The following is a 22,515-nucleotide window of genomic DNA, read 5'->3' as shown; positions in this document are numbered from 1 at the left end:
ATATGTGAAGTACTCTCCTTAGCACTGTGTAAAAATACATAGGAAGAAAATCAGTTCCTCCCTACCTCTCTCCACTGCCTGTTTCTCAACCATTTCTCATCTGTCATCGATTAGCTTCCATGCATATTGGATTAGCTTCAGTCCATTTCTTCTTCTTCTTGGCCAAGAATGCTATTCTGATCCCTTTTCCAAAATAATCATGTCTATGGCCTTTAAATATTAGCCAATATCATCCTTTATGTCTTTCTCCAAAGATAAAATTCTCTTGCCATTAGGGTGTCCTGGCAGTGCCATTTACTGTGCTTACTTGGTTTATTCTCAGAGTTTGCTTTTATTTTAAACACATGACATATATATGTATTCCTTTTTGTCCTTTCATGATATTTTATTTTTACTAACTTGTAATTAGTCCAATTTTTGATTCTGGAAAGGCATTAGAAGTCTGACTATAATAGTCTTACACTTTTAAGCTTAAAAACTTAATATGTTATAAATAATTATTATGTTATTGCCTTATAATTAGACCATCACTCAACACTGTTAATACAGATGTGCAAAATGGCATGTCTCCTCTCAACAAAGATCTTCTCTAGGCAGGCAGGAGGGGCAGAATAGTGAACCAAGGACCTTTTAGAACCCCATGGACCGCTCTGGTGTTGATGCACCTACATTTGTTTTACCATAGAGTTTAAATAATCTTTATGGCTACATTTTTTCCATGTTTTCTGTTATTTATCATAAGTAAAAAATCTATAGTAGAAAAGCACTTTAAATATCCCTGCTCTGACTTGTTTCTCCCTTCCCCCACTCTGGACACAAATTTGTGTGTATACCTACAAACACACACACACACACATCTTTTGTGACTTGCATAGGGGATAGATCCTCTACTCCCTAATGTCTGGAGACCTTCAGTGATCTGTAAAAATTCTCCATGCCTCTCTAGCTTATCTTATAATTTAAAGCTTTCTACTGTGTTAATGCCTGAATGTCTGTTCCTGGAACAAAGTTCGTTTACAAAAAATGACTGGGGTTTACACATGCACACCTTCCTGGTGACCAGTTGTATGAAACTTTTCCATTAGTCTAGTTCCATCCAAAGAGGGATTTGGGGAATACAAAGTGGCACAGGTGGAAACTGTTTGTTAATTTGTTTATGGCCAATAGGATGGGCAAACAATGAGTACTAGTCCTCTGGAAGAGTTCTAAGAAGAACTTAACTGTGATAGAAAGAATCAGGGGTTTGAAACCAAAGGACACAGGTGCAGATCTAGACTTTGTTGCCAACTAGACACTTAGAGTTGGTTTTTTTTAATAGGAAAACAGGAATAATTAAAACACCTGACCTCTATTTATAAGGATTAAAGAAAACAATATACATAAAAAGTACTTTATAAACTATAAAGCAGTATATAAATGTTGCTTTTCCAAATTCTATCATTGATAGAACAACCATCTGCCAAAGTATGTTGATGAAAGTACTAACTCATGGGTTTTGATTTACAAAAATGTGGTGGTCTTAAAAATCCTTCCTGCCCTTCGATGAATGTGGAATTTATGTCATCACAAGGCTTTAAATTGAATGTATCAGCTTTTGATTTTAACTTTAGGAAAACCGCATGTTAGATGAGTCAGCATAACAGAATCAGCTTTTATTTGATTCATTTGCTTCCAGTGCAAAAACTAATTTCCAGGCTTTTTATGAAACAGAACAATAGGCTTAAGATGTTTTAGCAGTAATGAGGTTGGTAGACTCCACATCAGGGAACCGAAAGACATTGAGGGTTTAGCCATCTCCTATTTAAGGAAGTAGTCTGGCAGCCAAAGGAGTCTGAGGTAGCATAATGAAGCTTAGAAACTAAAATTGCCTTTCAACACATGCCAAAGGGTTTAACTATTAAATTTATAACAACAGTATTTCCCAACCAGGAGCTAAAAATGCATTCTCTTTACCTGTCTTCCTCCTTCCTGGAGACTTGAAGTCTTCACAGGTGCTTTCTTTGCATCGTAAACTCCTTTTACATACAAGCAGGAAGCAAGTAGCTGTATAGAACTCACCAGACCCCTTGTGTCATCAGTGGCTTGGAACTAAACAATGTAAGGAATAATATTTACACTTAATATACTATAGGCTTAGAAATTTCTTGTAATAATGTACTATATACCATAGCTTTATAATCCTAAGTAAAATATCCCTTTGGATGTCTGTAGGTATCTCAAATTAAAATACCTCATACTGAGCTCTTGAGCTCACCCTATCTCAAAATCTTGCTCTAAGGTATCCCCCTTATCTGATCGTGACCACTTGGTTCCTTTTAGTTTCTCAGCAGAGAAAACTTGGAGTCATCCTTGACTGTGTGTGTATGTGTGTGTGGGGGGGGGAGGGTGTGTGTATTTAAAAAGTAATCTCTCAAGAAATTCTGCTAGCCCTACCTTCAGAATATATCTAAAATAAGATCACTTCTCACCAGCCCTGTAGGAGACCCTCATCACCTCTTGTCTGAATTTTGCATTTGCCTCTGAAGTGCTTCACCCGCTTCACCTTTGCCTAGTGCAGTAATTCTCAACAAGGCAGTCTTCACAATCCTTCTAAAAATGTCAGATCACAACACCACTGTGCTAAAAACCCTCCAATGACTTTCTCATGTTACTCAGAGGCAAAGCCATGTTCTTAGAATTTCATACCAATGTTATGGGACCTGGCCCCATTACCAATCCAACCACATCTCCTCCCACATTCTTCCTCATACACTGTGGTCCAACCACAGGGCTTTTGCACTTGCTGTTCCCAGAGCCTAGTAATCTTCCACTAGAGTCTTATGGTTTACTCCTTCACTTCCTTCAAGTCTTCGCTTAAATGGCACCTTCTCAGTGAGGCCTTCCGTGACTATTCTAATAAAGATTATACCACCCTCCATGCCACACTTCTAACTATCCTGTTCCTTTTTCCCACAAAGCACTGATGACCATCATGATATGTTTTATATACTTATTAAATTTATTGTCTGTCTTTTCCCACTAGAATGTAAGCTCCAAGAGATCAGAAATGTTTGATTTATTCACCGATGCATCCCCAGTGCCTAGAATCAGGTCTGGCACATAGTAGGTTTGGCCACCATGTATAGCTGCACAGGTTGCATACTTAACAAGGCCAGAGCACACTATTTATATGGAAATGGTATCACTTGGAGTTGTGCAAAATTTCAGCCCCACAGGATTTTTAAAAAATCTTTGTTGAATCAAAGAATACATGTTTTGTCCTACTATTTTAAGTACACCTCTGTCAATAATCTCTAGTATTAAAGGAACACTTGGAGAGTTTATAGACTCACAGACCAAAGGAAGATATTTATAACAGCCCCTGGATTGTGGGTTTAAAACTACCTACACCTCCATAAATACTGTTTACTAACTAAACAAAGTATTTTGAATTTCACTGGAGGTGGGCAAATTGGCTGTGTTTTGGAACTCTACATAATCACTATTTCCCCACAAGATAATTGAACAGTAAGTGTTATTTTAAGTCATCTTGGAAGAATTCCCAGTTTCACTGTAGGAAAGAGAGTTTATATCTTGGAATTTTGTTTTGTTTTGAGAATCAGCACACATGACTGTCCATATAGCTCTTTTGTCTGGTTGAAACGTTAGATCCACTCCTTCAAAGATGTTTTGCCATATTTCAGCAGGGTTTACTCACTCACCTACCCTATGCTCTACCTTGGTAACATTTTCTCCTGGCATGTTGCTTCCTGTTATGGCTGATTACATAAAACTTTATAGATAAGTATACCAGCCTCCCTCATCTTCCTGTCTGAGTAATGCAGGAATGTCACAATTTCCTTGGAGTAGCCACTGGTGATGTCATAACCTTTCCTTAGAAGGAAGAATTGTCAGGAACCAGGATTTCACTGAGGCCTGTGGGTAGAAACGAGGAGAGTCTACTGGAAATGTTGCCAACAAAGGAGTTGACAATGGTCTTTGAAACATTCTCTATAGTTACTAGCATGACCTGGAGGCTACTTACTAATGTGGTTCTCCATGTTGAAAGAATGAGTCCTATGTGATGAGGACACCCTGGTTCTTTACCAGTCACCAAAATGATCTGGTGTTCCGCTATTATCTATTGTGTTATGAGGTTAATGTGGCATCGTACTGTCAGAGATTTACATGTATTCTTTGAGAGATTTACAAGTATTTTCACATCCTTTTAGTTAAGAGGCACACAGTTATGCAGCTGCTTCTTTTCCTCTCTTCTTCCCGTGTGATTCATGTAGGAGGCCATAGCTCTCACAGCAGTAGTGGAGATGTCATACCCCCTCCTGCTTGTGAGATGATCAAATCCCAAATTCTTTGGTGATGTTGAAGGAGGTGAGGCAGGAAGGGGTGTCCAGGGAACACTTAGTCAAGAGGAAACACCAAGAGCCTTTTAAGCTTTCTCAGTGAGAAGTAGGTAACTGATGGTGCTTTACTGCTGAAGGCTCTGAAGAACAAGATGGTTAAATTTTAGTGAGAAACACTTAACTTTTACTCTTTCCTGCCCTTGGGCTGGTGAGGATGGATGGAATATGTGTATAATAAAAGTCGCCCAAATTGCCACATTTAGTACTATCTGAACATAATCTGCCCTTACCTACATTATGAACAGTACAGCCTGGGCCCACAGTATGGATGTGCTCCTATAAGATCACGTTGGCTGGTGTCCTCCTAGACCACAGCCTCCTAACACACCACACAGCCACACCCTCACAGTAGGCATGGCCTGACCATCAGATTCCAGATCTACTCCTTGATTATTCTGGAACCCAGCCCATTAGTCCAGATAGTTTTCCCAATCTGGGCCCTATGGCAGGCCTTTGTGCAGATAACAGGAGGGAGAATAAGTTAAGGGTTAAGAGGTTGGGCTTCAGAATCAGTTACACTTAGCTCTCACTAACTGTGTGAATCATTAACTGTCATTCAAAGTAAACTGTATTTTCCTCTTTCTGTAATTATTCACTCTTCCTTCTGCTGAGAATGATGACTGCCACCCACATCCTTCAGTATCCATTTTTGCATCCTCTGACCATTTTAATGTTTGTTCCAGAGATGAACTTATTTTATATATTTCTGTTCATTTGTATTGTTATTGTTTTACTTGCCATGCATCTTAAACAATTTTACTAGATTTGGTAGACAGGTGTGCACCTTAGACTTTTTGTAACCTCAGTGTGAGGCACATGTTTAATCAACAATGATTAAATATTTTTTTATTTATTTTAAAAGATTTTATTTATTTATTTGACACAGAGAGAGAGATCACAAGTAGGCAGAGAGGCAGGCAGAGAAATAGGGGGTAGCAGGCTCCCCGCTGAGCAGAGAGCCCGACGCGGGGCTCGATCCCAGGACCCTGGGATCATGACCTGAGCCAAAGGCAGAGGCCTAACCCACTGAGCCACCCAGGCGCCCCAATGATTAAATATTTATGCAGAAGGCTCATGAAAGAATTTAAGTTTCATCTAGTCTTCCAACCCTGACAAGGAAAAAATACATTGAATCAAATATCTTCCTTAGTAACTGAATACTACTGAGTAATTAACCTACTATAGATTCTGAAGATCAGACTGTTTAGATGGACTCTTTCTGTCTATTCTTCTGTGAACAGAAATGTTAGGTGAGTGGCTCCATGGGGAAACACTTAGTCTTTAGTTGGAGAAGCTCTGTAGGAAATTAAACTAACCAAAAGGAAGATGTGAACTCCAGTCTCCAACCGCTGCATCCTGTGTCCTGGTTACAAACACGATACACATAAGGAAAGCCCCATCATATGTTTGCTCTGTGTTTTTGCTAAGAATCCTCTTATATAGACAAGAAATAGTAAAACCACTTAGATAATGCATCTACTCCCTAAGTAAAGTAACATATGAAAATACTTAGGACAAGAAAAACACTCAAAAAATGTTAGTTTTTGCTTTTGGTTTTAATATTGTTTCATTCTTTTAAGTTGTGCTGACCAGTATGGCAGCCACTAGCCACACGTGGCTACTGAGCACTTGAAATGTTACTTTTCAATATTGATTTGTGCTCTCTGTACTGCTTTATGCTTTGAGTATAAAATACTAAATTTCAAAAACTTAGTATGGAAAAAAGAATGTCATATATCTCATTAATAATTTTTATTTATAATGATTGCATACTAGTTTGGATATATCAAGTTAGATAAAATGTATTATTTAAGTGAATTTTACCTTTGCTTTTTATTGTATTAGTGTGACTACTAGAAAATTTTCAATTATGTATGCAGGTCACATTTATGGCCTGCATTATGTTTCTATATTGTATTGCAGATATTCATTAAGAAACTTGATCAGCTAAGAGAAAAGGAAAAAGAACAAATTATAGCTGAACAAATATAAACTACTTTCTTATTAAAAATCGGAGCTAAATGTGGGAGGGTTTTTTCATTGTTTTGTGGCCAGTTTTAGCCTTTAAGAAACTATACTAACATTTTACACCTAATGAAAAAAAATTCCTATTTTTAGGTTACTGGTTGGTTCACCTTGGAGTGGCTTTCCCGAGAACCGAATGGGAGATGTGTATAAATGTCCTGTTGATTTGTCCACTGCTACATGCGAAAAACTGAATTTGGAAAGTAAGTGGGAATTAGCAATTTTTTTTTTTTTTTAGAGATGACAAGATCTCATTTGTTATAACTCTAGCAAAAAACAAACAAACAAACAAAATCAATCATAGTCTGTCTTAAAGAAATACAGACAGCTTTTTTGCCTTTATATCTTTAGTTGTATCCAAATTTCCAACATAGCTTACTAAGACCTGATTTAATAAGACGCATGAGAAATGTGCTGCTCTTGGACCATCTACCCCCAGACTATGGACCAGTTTCCATCAATGTTTAGGATTATTTTGCTGATTATTTACAGATATCTAAGTCTTTCCATAGCTCTCTCCCACCTCAAAACTATCATTAGATATAGACCTGTCAATACTAGTATTGCATTTAGAGATGCTGAGAAACACTTGTTTCTGGTCACTATTTGGAATACTTTGGAATTGTTTAGAACTGCTGTTTTAATTATCCATATCTCAGATGCTTTCTATTAATGCAAAAGTTATTAAAGGTGCAAGACTAAAAAGCTAAACAAGTCATGTTTCCATGCAGTATTTCCTGGTGCATCTAAAAAATTACTCAATTAAATCATCATCATCATCATATAAAAACAAAACAAAACAACAACAACAACAAAACAGCATTGAGGCGGCTTAGAGTTCTAAAGAACTAAAGCCTGGATTAGGAAAATACAGTGTAAAGGAATCAAGGGAAAGTAGAGATTCAAAAACAGTGATTAAGACTTAGAAGTAAGGGCATGTTTCTTGCACATCTACGTATACCTAATTACTAGCATCATTTCTGGCATATAATAGGAGCTTAATAAACATGGGATGGAAGGAATATCAGTGCTGTCAAATGCTATAGGGGTTGAAGGGTGTGAAGACTGAATACAATCATCAGCTTATACAAGGAGATAATGAGTGAACTAGATCAATGATCTCCAAACATTTTGAACACTCATCTATATAAAACATAAGTAATACGTATTATAAATACATATGCATATATATAATGTTTCTAAAAATAATAAAAATATACACATTAATGGGGAATGCTCAAAGGTTTATTACATAGTTCAAACATTTTATTATATCACCCCAATGTATCATATCACCTCTAACTTTTGAACACATCCCAATGTATATATTTTCTATTTTTTAATATTATAAAAGAATTTATAAGAATAAGCACTAGGCATTATATGTAAGCAATAAATCACTAAATTCTACTCTTGAAACAAACAAACAAATAAATAAGGTTTAAAAAATAAATTTAAAAGAATAAAAACATACACATAGCAGTTTCATTATTTTCTTTCTGCACTCCAGCAGATCACACTTTGCAACTTTCTTGCCTAGAGTGTGAATCTAGTAGTGTTGAGGGGAGAAATAGGTCACAGTGAATTTAGGAGCCTGTGAGGTATGAGCAAGTTCTACAACTAAAGGTAGACCTTTATTTCTACAAGTTACGGAGTGAAGACTTGGGAAAAAATATTTCCATGGAGTAGCAGGTTGAGTGAAAATTTTCCTAATAGAAAGGAGATGATCTTGTGTATAGGAAGAATAGAAGGGGGTGAGTACCTGGATATGGGACACATGCTGATGTTTATATGTAGCATGTATGTATTCACAGTACCTGGATATGGGACACTCAATTCATACATGTATGTACTCACAGTACCTGGATATGGGACACTCAATTCATACATGCTACCCATAAACATCAGCATGTGTTTTTTTTTTTTAACAAGTTTAAATAGATGAAGATTTATTCACTTTTTAAAATCTTTTTCCCTTTGAAAGCTTCCACAAGCATTCCCAATGTTACCGAAATGAAAACCAACATGAGCCTTGGCTTGACACTCACAAGGAACATGGGAACCGGAGGATTTCTCGTGAGTGTTTACCTTTCAAATTCTCATTATTTCAAGAAAGTATGAAGTTAGGGTCTTCTCACCATCCCACCTACCAAATCAAATCTTGATATGTAAATGTTCGAGTTTGCTTTTGGATAAATCATGCAATGTGGATATCCAAGATGAAATGCCCTTCTGTTGATGTGTAGACTTCTTAAGATATTCAGCAAAACCAATGCCACAAAACATTTTAGAAAAAAGCAGCACAAGGAACACCAATTCTTTGCCCTTGGAGAGTATGCTTAGCATTTGTTGATAATAGCAGAATTCCAGGTTTCATTTCTCCTTCCCATAGGAACATTCAAGATAGGTACTGCTAAGTCAGAGAGTGCATTTCCAACCTGAAGAGTATGTCTGCCTTTGACCCTTTGCTATAACGGTTGGCGAATCTGGTATCAGCTAAGTCATGGCTGGGTCTCTTCCTATTTCCTGTTAGTGTTTACTCTCATTTGTTTTCTAGAATGCTGTGAAAAGACATCACAAATCAGTGCAATAAATTACCTTCTTTAACAAGTGGTCTGGGGACAATTAATTGGTTACTAACTTGTATATCCAAATATACTTTCAAGTGAATTAAAGAGTTAATACTAAAAACTGGAAGAAAATGGAAATTTCCTGAAAGAGGGAGGAATTTCTGATCTTAGAACTAACAGAAGAAATAATATAGGAAATTGCTGAAAATATTTGACTATATTAAAAAATTAAAACCATCACATACCAAGAAAAATTTTGAAGGCAAATAAAAACCCAAACTTATTAGGCATTTTCATCAGCTCATAGATGATACTAGTTATATTACCCTGTTAAAATAGCCCTAGAATGCTTAATAGTTTAACTTTACATTAGTTATTTCTATGTCATTGACATGCTTACCTAAAAGCCTATGTGTATAACCAAATTATTCTAAAAATATAATCAATTGTTAACAATGTCATTCTACTTTTATTAATAGACACTAGTATTCTGACATTGGTATTCAGACATCAGGTATTGTTTATAATTTGTGTAATTCAAAGCATAAGTGGATATTGCAATGATCTTCATGGTTTACGATATTCCAATGTGTTTATAAGGTTGCCTTCCTCTTTTTTTTTGTTTGCTTATTTGTTTTTAAGGTTGAATAAATTCAGGAAGAGGAAAATATTAAAATATAATAAAATTTAATATTAAAAATTAAAATATAAAAATTATAGGATGTGCTTCAAAATTTTTAATGTGTAACTTCAGGTAAAGTAAATTAAAATTGCTAGAAAATTTAAGAGATTAACAACCAATGTAGCAAGCAGGGAAGGATAGAAGAGGGAGCAAAGGAGGGAGAGAGAGGGGGAAAAAAAAAAAAAAGCCAAAGCTTCCTTTACATACCTAAAAGGTCAAAATCTTAAGATACTCTTAAGAATTATGTGGAAAAGACTAACAATCATCACATTTTTTTGAAACTTCCAAAGTTCTGGGCTTAAAGTAGGAATGTAGTTCTGGCATTAACAGTTGGCATATTCTAATTTCAGCTTCTAAATGCTGTTTTCCATTGCTTTTAAAACAAAAAAAAAAATCTTGAATACTTCATGAGTTCTTGTTTTTCAATGTGATTTTAAAAAAACAATTGGGGATGGGGAATATAGGAATCAATAATTGGTATCTGTTACTTGGTAAACTAACCACAGGCATCAATTGTGATTGTCTCCTAACTGATTGGCAAAATGAATCAGTTTTTAATTTTTTTTTTATGTTATGTTAGTCACCATACAGTACGTCATTAGTTTTTGATGTCGTGTTCTGGGATAAAATGAATCAGTTTTATAGGAGGAGCAACTATGGCTTCTTCCTTGAACGTGAAAGATGACCACAGCTGTTTTTCCTTTGAGCAACCAACCATTAAACTGGGTCAAATAAATCCCTTTTATTCCTTCAACTGCTTTTCGCAAGTTCACCCTTTTTTGTTAAGTTTTAATAATTGATCCACAGCTTTAAGTAAAGTTAAACTTTGTAGGTGTTCTTTAAGATCTTGACTAGATTTCTCATTCCCATTTTTGTCCTTTTACATCTAGAAATTTTAATATTATTTAATATAATGTTTCCCATGTGGTTTAATCACAATTGAAGCAGGAGTTCTTGGCATTCGAAGGCTGCTGAAAAAGAGATTTAGGGCTGGGTTGATGGGAATATGAAGAATTGTAGTATGTCTGGTGTGGGCAGGGAGACAAGTGGCAGTTTGGATGACTGAAGGTTTAGATAGTAGAAGTAGAGGGATCAGAAGTCCTCAAAGAAATACTTCAGAACAAAGTTAAAAACTGGCAGTTCAGGAACCTCACTGTGTTTGTTTAGCCCATAGATTAAACTGGATTTTCACAAAAATATGTCCTCTTGGGCTCTCCTTGAAAATTGGAAAGATCTGGCAAGGCTGGTGATGGGCAGGTGCCATGGTGGCCTGCCGCTGTGTTTGAGGCCTGGGTTCTTCATTCATCACGGTGTCTATACCGGCCCGAAACACTCCTAGGTTCCTGCCTGGCCCTGGAGTTTGTGGGCTTATGGCTTCTGCTGAATAGTGTAAGGGGTAGTATATCGAGAGTGTAGTAGTATAGATGAATAGTATAATATTTGTTCAAGAATAACAATAGCAATGATGCTGGCTCACATTTATGACCATTTGCTATTTACCCCATGCTGTCCTACATGTTTTATATCTACAGACCCACTTAATCTTTACAGCAACCTAAAAAGATAATAGGTATGATTATCCTCATTTACAGATTCAGCCCCCAAGCCCCACGTAACCAAGAGACCAAAGATGAGAGACCAAAGCTCTTTCCCTAGCTTGGGGGTTGGGGGTGACCTGAGGGTCTTCTCCCTGCACCGCCAACACCTGCCTCCCAGCCCACCTTCCACCTTCTTTCTCTCTTACTTCTGGTTGTTCTTTCTTTCTGAGACACTTTCTCTGAGAGGCTTTTTTTGACTTGTTAGTTACAAGAGTTGACGATTCCTTGTGTCCTGTAAAGCCATAGAAATGATCTCCGAGTTTCACAGATGGAGACGTAGAGGACTCATGTTTTCCCTATGTTTTGTCGTTGCTCTCATTTCTTTGAAGACGTGTGGTCCCCTGTGGGCACAGCAGTGTGGAAGTCAATATTACACAACAGGAGTTTGTTCTGACGTCAGTCCCGATTTTCAGCTCTTGACCAGCTTTGCACCTGCAGTTCAGAGTAAGTGATGAATGTGCAGTGGGTCTGAGAAATGCCTTACGTGAAGGGGGAAGGTGGGATTTATCAAGTATCCTCGAGTCCATTTTACTTTGTTCCATTTGCATATGAGTGTGAAGACCGAATTACCTATGGAAATCTGTTTCTTTCCTCTTTTCCTCTGTAGCCTGCCCTTCCCTCATAGATGTTGTGGTTGTATGTGATGAATCAAACAGTATTTATCCCTGGGAAGCAGTAAAGAATTTTTTGGAAAAATTTGTCCAAGGCCTGGATATAGGCCCCAAAAAAACACAGGTATGGATTTGAATAATACATACATACACTAACCCACAGCCTTCTTTCTGAGAAAATATGATTAGATTTGAGATCTTCATTTTTGCATCTGTCAGATCCCTATATTAAATGCATTTAATGCTCATCTTGACTGTTAATTGAAACTTGTTGTTCTCAGTTGAAACGTTGAGTTGTTCTGTCTATGACTTTGCGCCATGCTGGTCTTTGAGATTTTAGATTTCTTTTTCTAACGCAAGCATTGGATTCAGGATATAGCTGTGTGTGTGTGTGTGAGAGAGAGAGAGAGAGAGAGAGAGAGGTGGGAGAGAGAGAGTAGTGGAGGGGAGGAACAGGGGGAGAGAGAGAATCTCAAGCAGGCTCCACACCCAGCACAAAGCCTGACGTAGGGCTAGATCTCACGACCCTGAGATCATGACCTGAGCTGAAATCAAGAGTCAGATGCTTAACTGACTGAGACACCCAGGTGCCCCTGGGATATAGCATTTTAATCCTCTTTAGTTGCTTATTTTTCCCTCCTATAACTCATGAATATATTAATAGATTTTGAAATCCATTTATGTATTTTTTTCTTGGCAGCCTCTTAGGCTAATTATTAATTTCTTTTGTGTATTGTTTGCTGGAAAACAATTGTTCTTGAATTCTGGGATTTTTTTATAAAGAAGTCCATAGATAGTATAATCCTACCTTTCATTATTTTTTAGTCTTTTATCATATTTTAGTCTGCCTTCCTTTTTTTATGCAGGACAAGTCTTTTCAATAGTTTTGTGTAGCTATCTGTGTTTTAACGAGTCTTTAATTTGCTTTTCTATCTTCTTGAGATGGGCATCCACAGGAACAGAAGCTTCCTGCTTTAATAAAACTGAATAGCATTTATTGTTAAAGTTCTGGGTCTTTTCTCTTTCTTTTTTATTGGATTTGCCATTTCATGGCTCATTCTGGTTGTAGAAGCACATTGAACCAATATCAGCAAGGACCAGTTCACAGTAACCTGTGTAAGTTCTTGGGTTGTTCCTGTCATCTGATGCCTTAGTGCCCAACATCTAGTAACAATTGTTGGAACATTTTCCCCTCAATGCTTTGCAGTTAACTATATTGAAATTTGATTTTCTGCCTTCCTGTACAGTATTACAAAATATTTTTATATGTTTTCCCCATTGACATTGCTTCTCAGTACCAAAAGGACACTAATGTCCACTGAAACTTTGGAGGTTTCACTGTGGGCTTTTACCAGAAAATTCTGTAAATAAGACTAGGTTTGGGGGCACCTGGGTGACTCAGTTAAGTGTCTGACTTCAGCTCAGGTCATGATCTTATGGTCCTGGGATCGAGCCCCACCCCCATCAAGCCCCATAGCAAGCTCCATGCTCAGCAGGGAGTCTCCTTATCCCTCTCCCTTTGCCCCTCCCCCAGCTCATGGTCTCTCTCTCTCACGCGTGAGTGTGCGGAAATAAATAAAATCTTAAAAAAAAAAAAAAAGACTGTGTATAGCACTGATTTCTGTATAGCATCATGTTAAGGCCCATAAGAAGAGAAGTTTTCATAAATATCTGTTTCTAAATGGATTACCCCCATAACTAAATTTACTGTATTTAATGGTCTCTTGAACAGAATTTATGGTCTCCCTCTTCTCATCTTTCTCCCCCCAATGCATCGTCTTAATCTCTAGAGGCACTTTACAAAGTCTCTTTTTCTTCTATTCTAAATTTGGCCTTTCTGTAAGTCCTAAAATACTACATTCCTTTAAGTCTTCTGGTCATCATTCCCCTTTCTCACACAGAAGTTCTGGGGCTGTTATGGCAGTTACTAACATCTTCTTCTCATTTTAGGCTTTTAAGTCCTTAAAATTATTTTTGATCCATCCTGTCTCCCAAGTCTTACATCCTGTCCTAAAGAGAGGACTTCAGCAATGTCATATTTTTCACAGCTTCCCAGTGCCTATTTGATCGCTTCCTAACAAAAGTAGCTGATTGAACTCAGAAATCCAGGCCTTGCCCCTTCCTTACGTACTGACCTCTGTTTTAGAGACCTTTTACCACTGATCTCCTATAGCCACTTCCTGTTCTGAAAGCCCCCAACTCCTAGGCGTAGAGAATGATTTCAGTGCTGAGAACAAGGATGCTAATGGAAGTGTTTGGCCTTCTTGATTTAAAGGATTAGGAAATGTGCCTCAGCATCTTGTTCAGAAGTTGTTCTGTCTGTCAGATCTCTCAAATAAGATTCTCTCTAATGGCATTTTCTCTGAAGGCCAGAAACTTTCATGTTTGCTTCCAAAGTTGCTGAAGTCTGTGATTAGAGGAAATCCAGAACAATAAATACATCCAAATAGACTGTGTTGATTAGCTCACTCATTTTTCTTTTTTCTTTTTGTATTCAAGTCTAATTCTGTGTTTGATATGCAAGTATTTTCAGTTGATGATCGTTATCTTCCATCTGTGACTGCTTATACTTGTTTACATGCTTATATCCATTGTTAAGTAGAAAGGTTATATCATTTTAAACTTATGAACTTGAATATTTATCCATATTAAAATATAAGACAGTGCTTTAAAATCTGTTACTAGATAATCTATAAGATATAGATAGATGTATAGTTGAAAATCTGTAATTATTACTCTTGAGAACCAAATTATGCCAGATAGGACATCATCTTGCTTATCAACAAGTACTACTGCTCTATACTGACAGCCTCTAACAAAGAAGTCATTCCATTGGAAGAAAAATAACTCTTCTTAGGAACAAAATTGGAAATGATTCCCTTATACTATCCATATCCAGATGCACTTTTGATTTTGATTATATTGGTTAATTAGAAATTACCTAGAACCTAATGACAAACCTTTAATGAACTTCTGCTTTCTTGAAGGTGGGGTTAATTCAGTATGCCAATGAACCAAGAGTTGTATTTAACCTGAACACTTTCAAAACCAAAGCTGAAATGATTGAAGCAACATCCCAGACATACCAATATGGTGGAGACCTCACAAATACATTCAAAGCAATTCGATATGCGAAGTAAGTTATGATCCTAAGAGCCCAATATTTTGATAAAATAGAAGTGCTTGTAAGTGAGAAAGAAGAAAAAAAAGACAAAAATAATGTACCTGGTACTTATACTTAAGTCAGAAGTAATAAGAAAAGTTCAAACATTCTCTCACTTGAACACTTTGAGAAGGCAATAGGAAATGAAATTTTAAAATCTTTGATTTCTAGGACTTTTATAAGATATTCCATGATTTTTTTAAAAGATTTTATATGAAGTAGATGAAATGACATTAAAAGACCTTAGGTTAAGTAGGAAATGAAGCAATCTGCAATTGTTTGTTAATATTTACCAAGGCCACAGATGACTTGAACTAATGGAGCACTTCATGCATATTGAGAAGGGTCATAGATCGCTTCTCGGCCTTTTGGCTAAGATCAAGTGGAGAAGGGTCATAGAATCTTAAATGTTAATGACCTAGGAGTCTGCGTTGAATGGAATGGGTTCACTATGCTTATTACCATCTGGGGCAACATGAATGTTACAACTATATAACACTCTTAATTTTTAGCTCAGCTTCTCTATTTTCTCAGTGCTCCTGCATTCATCTTTACTCTGTTTTAATCACATGCTTTTTACAAAAAATGCTAAAGATTCTCCTATTCTTAAAAAATAAATGAGAACAGAAACTTCACCTTCCCTTAAACCTACTTTCTGCCTTTGTCATCGTGTTGTGCATTTCTTCCTTCCACTACCATACTCCTTGAAAAATTGTCTTTACTCCCTCCCTCTACTTCCTTGAGACCTTGGCTTGCCACCAAGTAAATGCGGGCCTCTTCATCAGCCAGCAACCCAGTGGTCCTGCCTCAGACCTCATCCTCTTAAGCTTCCCCTACCATTTACTGCTGATGAGCACACACTGCTATTTCAACCCCGGTTGCTATGAGATCACAGACTTTTGGAATCCCTGCCAACTTTTTGTCAACAATTTTGCCTGTTCATTGGCTCCTTTCCCTATTTTTTCTTCACTAAACAGAGCCTTCTTTTTTTTTTTTTTTTAAATCTCCCTTTACTCTTGGGCATTTTCTCCACTCTCATGGCATCTCCATTAGCCCTGTGTGGGTCACCGCATTACTATGTGACCAGCTCTGAACTCGAACCAAAATTCACACAGGCATCCAGCTGATGCTGGATATTTTTAATTTGGAGTGTTGGCTCACTTATCAAATTCAATACATCCTAAAACAGCCTGAGTCTTTTCCCTACCCAAGCTCACAACTTTTCCATTTTGATTCTTGCTACCGCCCTTTTCCCCCAGTCATTCAAAGTAAGCACTTGATGGTTTTCTTTATTCTTTTTGTTCTTCCTTAGTAGCACACATCTGGTCAGTCACCACATCCTGTCTTTTCTATTTCTGTGTTTCCTATTGTATCTGGTCCTCCTTTTATCCGGGTGTATATTCTAGTTTCTGTGTCTATCAATTGGTGACTTTCCCTATATGTTTCAAAAGTGGATTTCCCACAAGTGGATTGGTTTGGTTAATCTTTATTGTCCCTATTGAGATGTTTTTTTGGGCCACACCCTCTCACAGGCTGTGGCCAGTCAATAGGTCAGTTGCCATCTGGCAAAGTGCCCTTTATGGCCTAGTAAATTAAACTCAGAGGAAGAGTAGGTTGACATAGAAAATAGCCTAGAAGGAGTTACAAATGGTAGAGGGCCTGTGTTTTCAGCAGGAAGTATGGATGTGATATTTTTCCCTGGAGGGAGCTCAGGGGCCTGGTAAGATCTCCTCTCAAGAAGAAGAGCCACTGTCTGTTATGATGGGACTTTTTTGGCTTTTATCATCTTTTCAGAACTTTGGTTTTCTCTCCTGTGCCATCATCTCACTCTTACCACTATTTCCCAAGCTAATAGAAGCCTTTCTGTTGTTAAGAGAATCACCTAACTTCTTACTCACACCTTCCAGAAGTTAATTACCTTTTTTCTTTTCTTTTCTTTTCTTTTCTTTTCTTTTTTTGGTCTGTTTCTTTACAATATCAAATAGAATTTACTATTTTAGTAAATATTACCATTTTCCATTTACCTTATTTCATTGACTGCCTATGGTTGTGATTCATTATTCTAAGACCTGAAGGTAATCAGAACAAATGAGGCAGTTTCTATCCTCAGAAATCTTATAATCATACATGAATTCTACCATGTGTCATAAAGAGTATAATTCACTCAACGAGTATTTCATGTGAGTACTGTATTCTAATTTGTCTGGGTGACAAATATGAAATATTTTTCTACACTTCTGCATTCTGCTATGTAGGAAAGTTTTAGGGAATAAAATTATATTCTCAGTTTTAAACATGTTGAAATTAAAGTGTCCCTTACACATTCTGGTGAAAATATTCAGCAGGCATTGAATGTATAAATTTGAAATGGGAGAGATGAATGGAAATAGATGTAGACTTTAAGGTGTCATCATATTAGTGGTAGGTAGTCCAAAGGAGTGGAGGGCATTCCCCAGAAAGAATGTGCAACAGGAGAATCCCATGGACAGGAAAAAAGTTGTTGGACAACTGGGTACCCATCTAGAAACAAAATAAAGCTGAACTCCTGACTCACTCCTTGAATCAAAACAAATTTCAACTGTACCAAAAATGTAAATCTAAGAAAATAGAATTATTAAGGGACTCTGAGAAACTTGGGTGATTAAAGAAACAAGTCTAGAGATAAGAAGTCCTTTTAAAATACCGTGTCAAAGATAAAAGACACACGTAAAAAACTAATGAAATTGATGTCAAAATATACAATTTATATACAGAGGTAATACCACTAAAATTTAAAAGATTAATGAACTGAGGAAAATATTTGTGACATATATGACAAAAAATCATTTTCTTAATTAACAAAGATCTGTTATTAATTAGAAAATAATGAACAATACAAAGAAAAATGGGCAAAGATAAAGAAAAATCAAGAGTTCTTAGAGAAAAATACAAGTGGCTAATAAACATAAAATGTTCGTTATTTCTTAATAATGAAAAAAATGCATATTAAGATAGTTATATATTCTCACTTATCAGAATGTCTCCAATTTAAAAGTTTAGTAATCCTCATTGTTAAGGAAAGGAGATGGAGAAACTTGCATTCTTTTACATTATGGAAATACAAATATTTAGAGTCCAATTTTATAATATCTTTCAAAGTTTGAAATGTGTAAATTTTTTGTCCCAGTAATTTCACTACTAAGATTTTATCCTACTGATACATTTGGAAAAGTATGCCAAGATATATGTACAAGGACATTTATTACAGCATTACTTGTAAAACTCAAAATGGCCTAAATGCGCAATAAAGGAGAATTGGTTAAACTACGGCTATCCCCATATGATGAAATATTATGCAGCCATTAAAAAGGAGAGCTTTGGGGGCACCTGGGTGGCTCAGTCAGGTCAGGATCTCAAGGCCCTGGGATCGAGCCCTACATCAGGCTCCCTGCTTACTGGGGTGTCTGCTTCTCCTTTTCCCTCTGCCCCTTCCCACCTCCCTATTTGTACACTCTCTCTTGCTCTTTCTCTCAAATAAATAAATAAAAACCTTTAAAGAGAGAGAGAAAGAGCACTTTGTATATGCCTATGTGGAAAGATCTCCATCAAAATGAGAAATAACTCTATAAGGGCACCTGGGTGGCTCTGTCGTTTAAACGTCTGCCTTCGGCTCAGGTCATGATCCCAGGGTCCTGGAATCCAGTCCTGCATCAGGCTCCTTGCTCAGCAGGAACCCCACTTCTCCCTCTCCCTCTGCTTCTCCCCCTGCTTGTGCTCTCTCTCTCTCTCTCTCTCTCTCTCAGATGAATAAAGTCTATAAAAAAATGAAAAATAACTGTACAGACTATGGCCCCATTTGCATGAATATTTGAGGAGTAGATTATGCATATACATCTCAATAAAATGTTTTCTATAAGGAAACATAAACAGATAAAGGTAGTTACCTTTGGAACAGTGACTTGGCCTTTCCAAATGCTTTGAAATTCTTTGACCAAATATATTTATTACTTTAAAAAATAAAAACAGTTTCATATTGAGAAAGTAAATGAAGATCCAGTGATAAAACTGGTGACAGGACTATCTTTGCTCTGTTGACTAGTATTAATGAATCAAATTTTGTTATCAGAAGATAATTCTAAGGATTCTTGATGTCAGTACACACACACACACACACACACACACACACACACACACCCCATACAAACTACAGAAATTATTGTTAATGCTAAGCAAAATTTACATATATTTCCTTATAAGCTGCAAAGAGAATGTAGGTAAATATGTCACCAGACCTGACATAGAGAGAAATTCTAAGTCCCAGTAGGTCATGCTCAAAGAAGTTAGTTTCACATTTATATTTCTAACCAGAGGCCCACATATTAGCTTCATCTTTTGATAGTGAGTCTTTAATCTCATCTGCCACAGAGATTCTGCTTATGCGGCCGCTGCGGGAGGACGACCAGGTGCTACCAAAGTCATGGTGGTTGTAACTGATGGCGAATCACATGATGGTTCAATGTTGAAAGCTGTGATTGATCAATGCAACAAAGACAATATACTGAGGTTTGGCATAGCAGTAAGTAGCTTTTCTTTTTAGTTGTCTTTCAGTTCATGGGTACGTGCTCCTTTATAACATCACTTCCCAAGACTGCACTTTCTCATTTGGTGCTCACAGCTTTATAGAAAAGATTTTCACCATGTCTCACTTCTTGCTGATTTTCAGTCCTGTTGACTAAAGGGGTTTGGATTTACTCCTCCAGAGGTACCATTGTGTTCAGAAATAAATATTAGAAAGTGCTAGTAGGAATACTGGAGTGTAGCTGTAATGACTTTTTTCCTCTCCTCCTCTATTTTTAAGGTTCTTGGGTACTTAAACAGAAATGCACTTGATACTAAAAATTTAATAAAAGAAATTAAAGCAATTGCCAGTATTCCAACAGAAAGGTATTTTTTCAACGTGTCTGATGAAGCAGCTCTACTAGAAAAGGCTGGGACACTAGGAGAACAAATTTTTAGCATTGAAGGTAAAAGAACTCCATCTTTCAAAAACCTTTTTCAAGAATTCTTGATTTTACTGCTGTATTCTTGCTCTTTTAATGTTAACTTGTATACCTTATATGAAAAGAACTCCTATGAATCAGTAAGAAAAATAGAGAACATGAATGAGTTGTTCATAAAAGATAAGATACAAATGGCTAATAAACATAAGAAAATATTCCCTATTTCAGTAATCATTTTAAATTATAAGTTAATTTGTGCCTAAAAGATAGGGAAGATTAGTAATATATAATCTTGTAGATATTATGGGGAAGCAAAGAAGTTCATACACTATTGATAAGATTATAAATTATATAGCTTTGGGGGGAAGGCAAGTTAGTAATATCTATTATAAATATACAGTTTTACATTTTTACCCCATATAGTCTTTATAATCATAAAAGTTTTACCTTTTTATACTGTTATAGAATTTCTGAAAATCTTGAATTCATTTACAACAAACATGTATACTTTTAAAATTAGAAAAACATAGTTAGGATTTTTAATAGTTTGGATTTCAAGGAAACATGTCATTTACCAGATCTACAATAATTTACTTTAATGGTCTTGGAAGTGTAGAAAAACCACATGTTCAAGAACTCACTATATGGAACACACTTTCCAGTTGGTAAAAAGTCCCACATGACCCAAATTCTGGTTCCTGGTGGTTAACTGAAATAACTCTCAGTAATAAAGAGCCTGACTTATTGAGTACCCACTATAGGTCAGGTGCTCTTTCAGAAGCTGGGTCCAAGGACATTGCATAAATTAAGCATTCATACCTTAGTCTTATCTTCACCTCCTGATTATCTACTGGCAACTTCTACCCAAAAAAATATTACTTCTTCTTTAAACATCTGCTGATACCTCTAAGTTGTTGAAATCATTATCAAAATCTAATGTGCCCTGAGATAATATAAAATTATTTGGCTACCTTTGGTATGACTTATGCTTGCTTGTAGTGGCATGAACATGAGTAATCACAATGCAACCTAAATGCTAATTAGAAATGATTTTGTGCCTTATTTGCTATTTTGGATTTTGGGGAAACACTGGTCTACTTTATTAAAAATTATCTTGGGGCACCTGGCTGGCTTGATCAGTGGAGCGTGCAACTCTTGATCTTGGGGTTGAGTTCGAGCCCCATATTGGATGTAGAGATTACTTAAAAATAAAATCTTTAAAAAAATTATCTCTACTCATCCTGTGTAGACTATTATATCTTCTAAAAAGTGACTATGTTCTATGGTATACATTATCTGTATCACTCTCTATGTCCAAGTGGCAGTCCAGGAATTTATTCCTTTTTGTGAAAAATAATGAAATGTAACCATTTTGACCACACAGTATGGAAAGTGAATACTAATCGAATCCTACAGTTTCAGTGTCAGAGGCAAGTACATATGTAGAGATAGGACAAACTTTCCAATTGATAAAATTCCTACTCAGTCTTGAATCCCGGATCCTGAAGACTAACGCAAATATCTCTGTTTGGTTTTCACTGCACATCTTCCAACTACACTGAGATATGTGTGTGTACTTATTAGTACCAATATTTAAAAGCAAAAATTCAGTTAGTTTTTTAGTTTCTTAGCTAGTAATAATTTTTTTAAAAGGCCATCCCTTCAGTTTTTATTTTACTTCATCCCACATGTTGAGTGTTTTTATATCAGGAACATCATATGCATACCAATAAATACATTAATGCATAATCAAGATTAACCCCAACTTCAAACACTACCTTGGAAGTCTTGTGGGTGTTGTTAGAACACTTCCTTAGTGATTTCTCCCTCCCAGAATTTTCCAGCTCTGTATTTTTGAGTGAACATCAGAACATTGTGGGTGTGTGAGTGTGTGTATGTCCGTATACGTACATGTGCACATGTTTTCATGTGTGTAAGTGAATGCACATTTGCTTGAAAACTTGATTTAAAAATTGGCAGTGATATGATTCTTGAAATTACCATCTCCCAGGTACTGTTCAAGGAGGAGACAACTTCCAGATGGAAATGTCACAAGTGGGATTCAGCGCTGATTACTCTCCTCAAAATGTGTGTATATCAGATAAATTCTGGCCATGCTGTCATTTGGCTGAACACTTCAGGGCACGGTAGCTTTATATATAGAATAGAAAAAACAGCCATCTAGTGATCAACAGTTCTGATTCCTAGTCATAGTCATTCAGTTTCTTTGTGTTGCTGATTTGTCATCTAAAATGAAGGATAATTATGCCTTCCCTTCCCTCTTTCACAGGAATTTTTTATGGAAAAAAATGTTAATATGCAAGAAAGTGTATGAGTGCTTCAAGGGCCAGGCACTATATTAATTCAAGGGATTATCATTGCAGGAATTTCCTTTAAATCAATTAACTACTGGAAAAGTTTATTAAAAACACAAACTCTTGGGGTACCTGGGTGGCTTAGTCGTTTAAGGGTCTGACTCTTGATTTT

At 36.4% G+C, this 22,515-nt stretch overlaps 1 protein-coding gene across 1 annotated transcript in view; it reads left to right on the top strand.

Annotated features, from left to right (window-relative positions):
- The window catches only part of ITGA2 (integrin subunit alpha 2), a 110,819-nt gene that overhangs the window by 35,296 nt on the left and 53,008 nt on the right, over positions 1 to 22,515 (top strand). The window contains exons 3-10 of the mRNA XM_080803706.1: positions 6,519 to 6,628; positions 8,410 to 8,501; positions 11,605 to 11,719; positions 11,883 to 12,010; positions 14,874 to 15,022; positions 19,454 to 19,604; positions 19,887 to 20,052; positions 22,040 to 22,116. Of these exons, the coding sequence (XP_080659832.1) occupies positions 6,519 to 6,628; positions 8,410 to 8,501; positions 11,605 to 11,719; positions 11,883 to 12,010; positions 14,874 to 15,022; positions 19,454 to 19,604; positions 19,887 to 20,052; positions 22,040 to 22,116 (988 nt within the window). The remainder of the gene's footprint in view (positions 1 to 6,518; positions 6,629 to 8,409; positions 8,502 to 11,604; positions 11,720 to 11,882; positions 12,011 to 14,873; positions 15,023 to 19,453; positions 19,605 to 19,886; positions 20,053 to 22,039; positions 22,117 to 22,515) is intronic.

This window comes from Martes martes, assembly GCF_963455335.1.
Source record: "Martes martes genome assembly, chromosome: 5".
In the NCBI taxonomy this organism is placed as follows: domain Eukaryota; kingdom Metazoa; phylum Chordata; class Mammalia; order Carnivora; family Mustelidae; genus Martes; species Martes martes.
The sequence above is the reverse complement of the archived record's forward strand: the minus strand, read 5'-3'. Positions and strand labels throughout refer to the sequence as shown.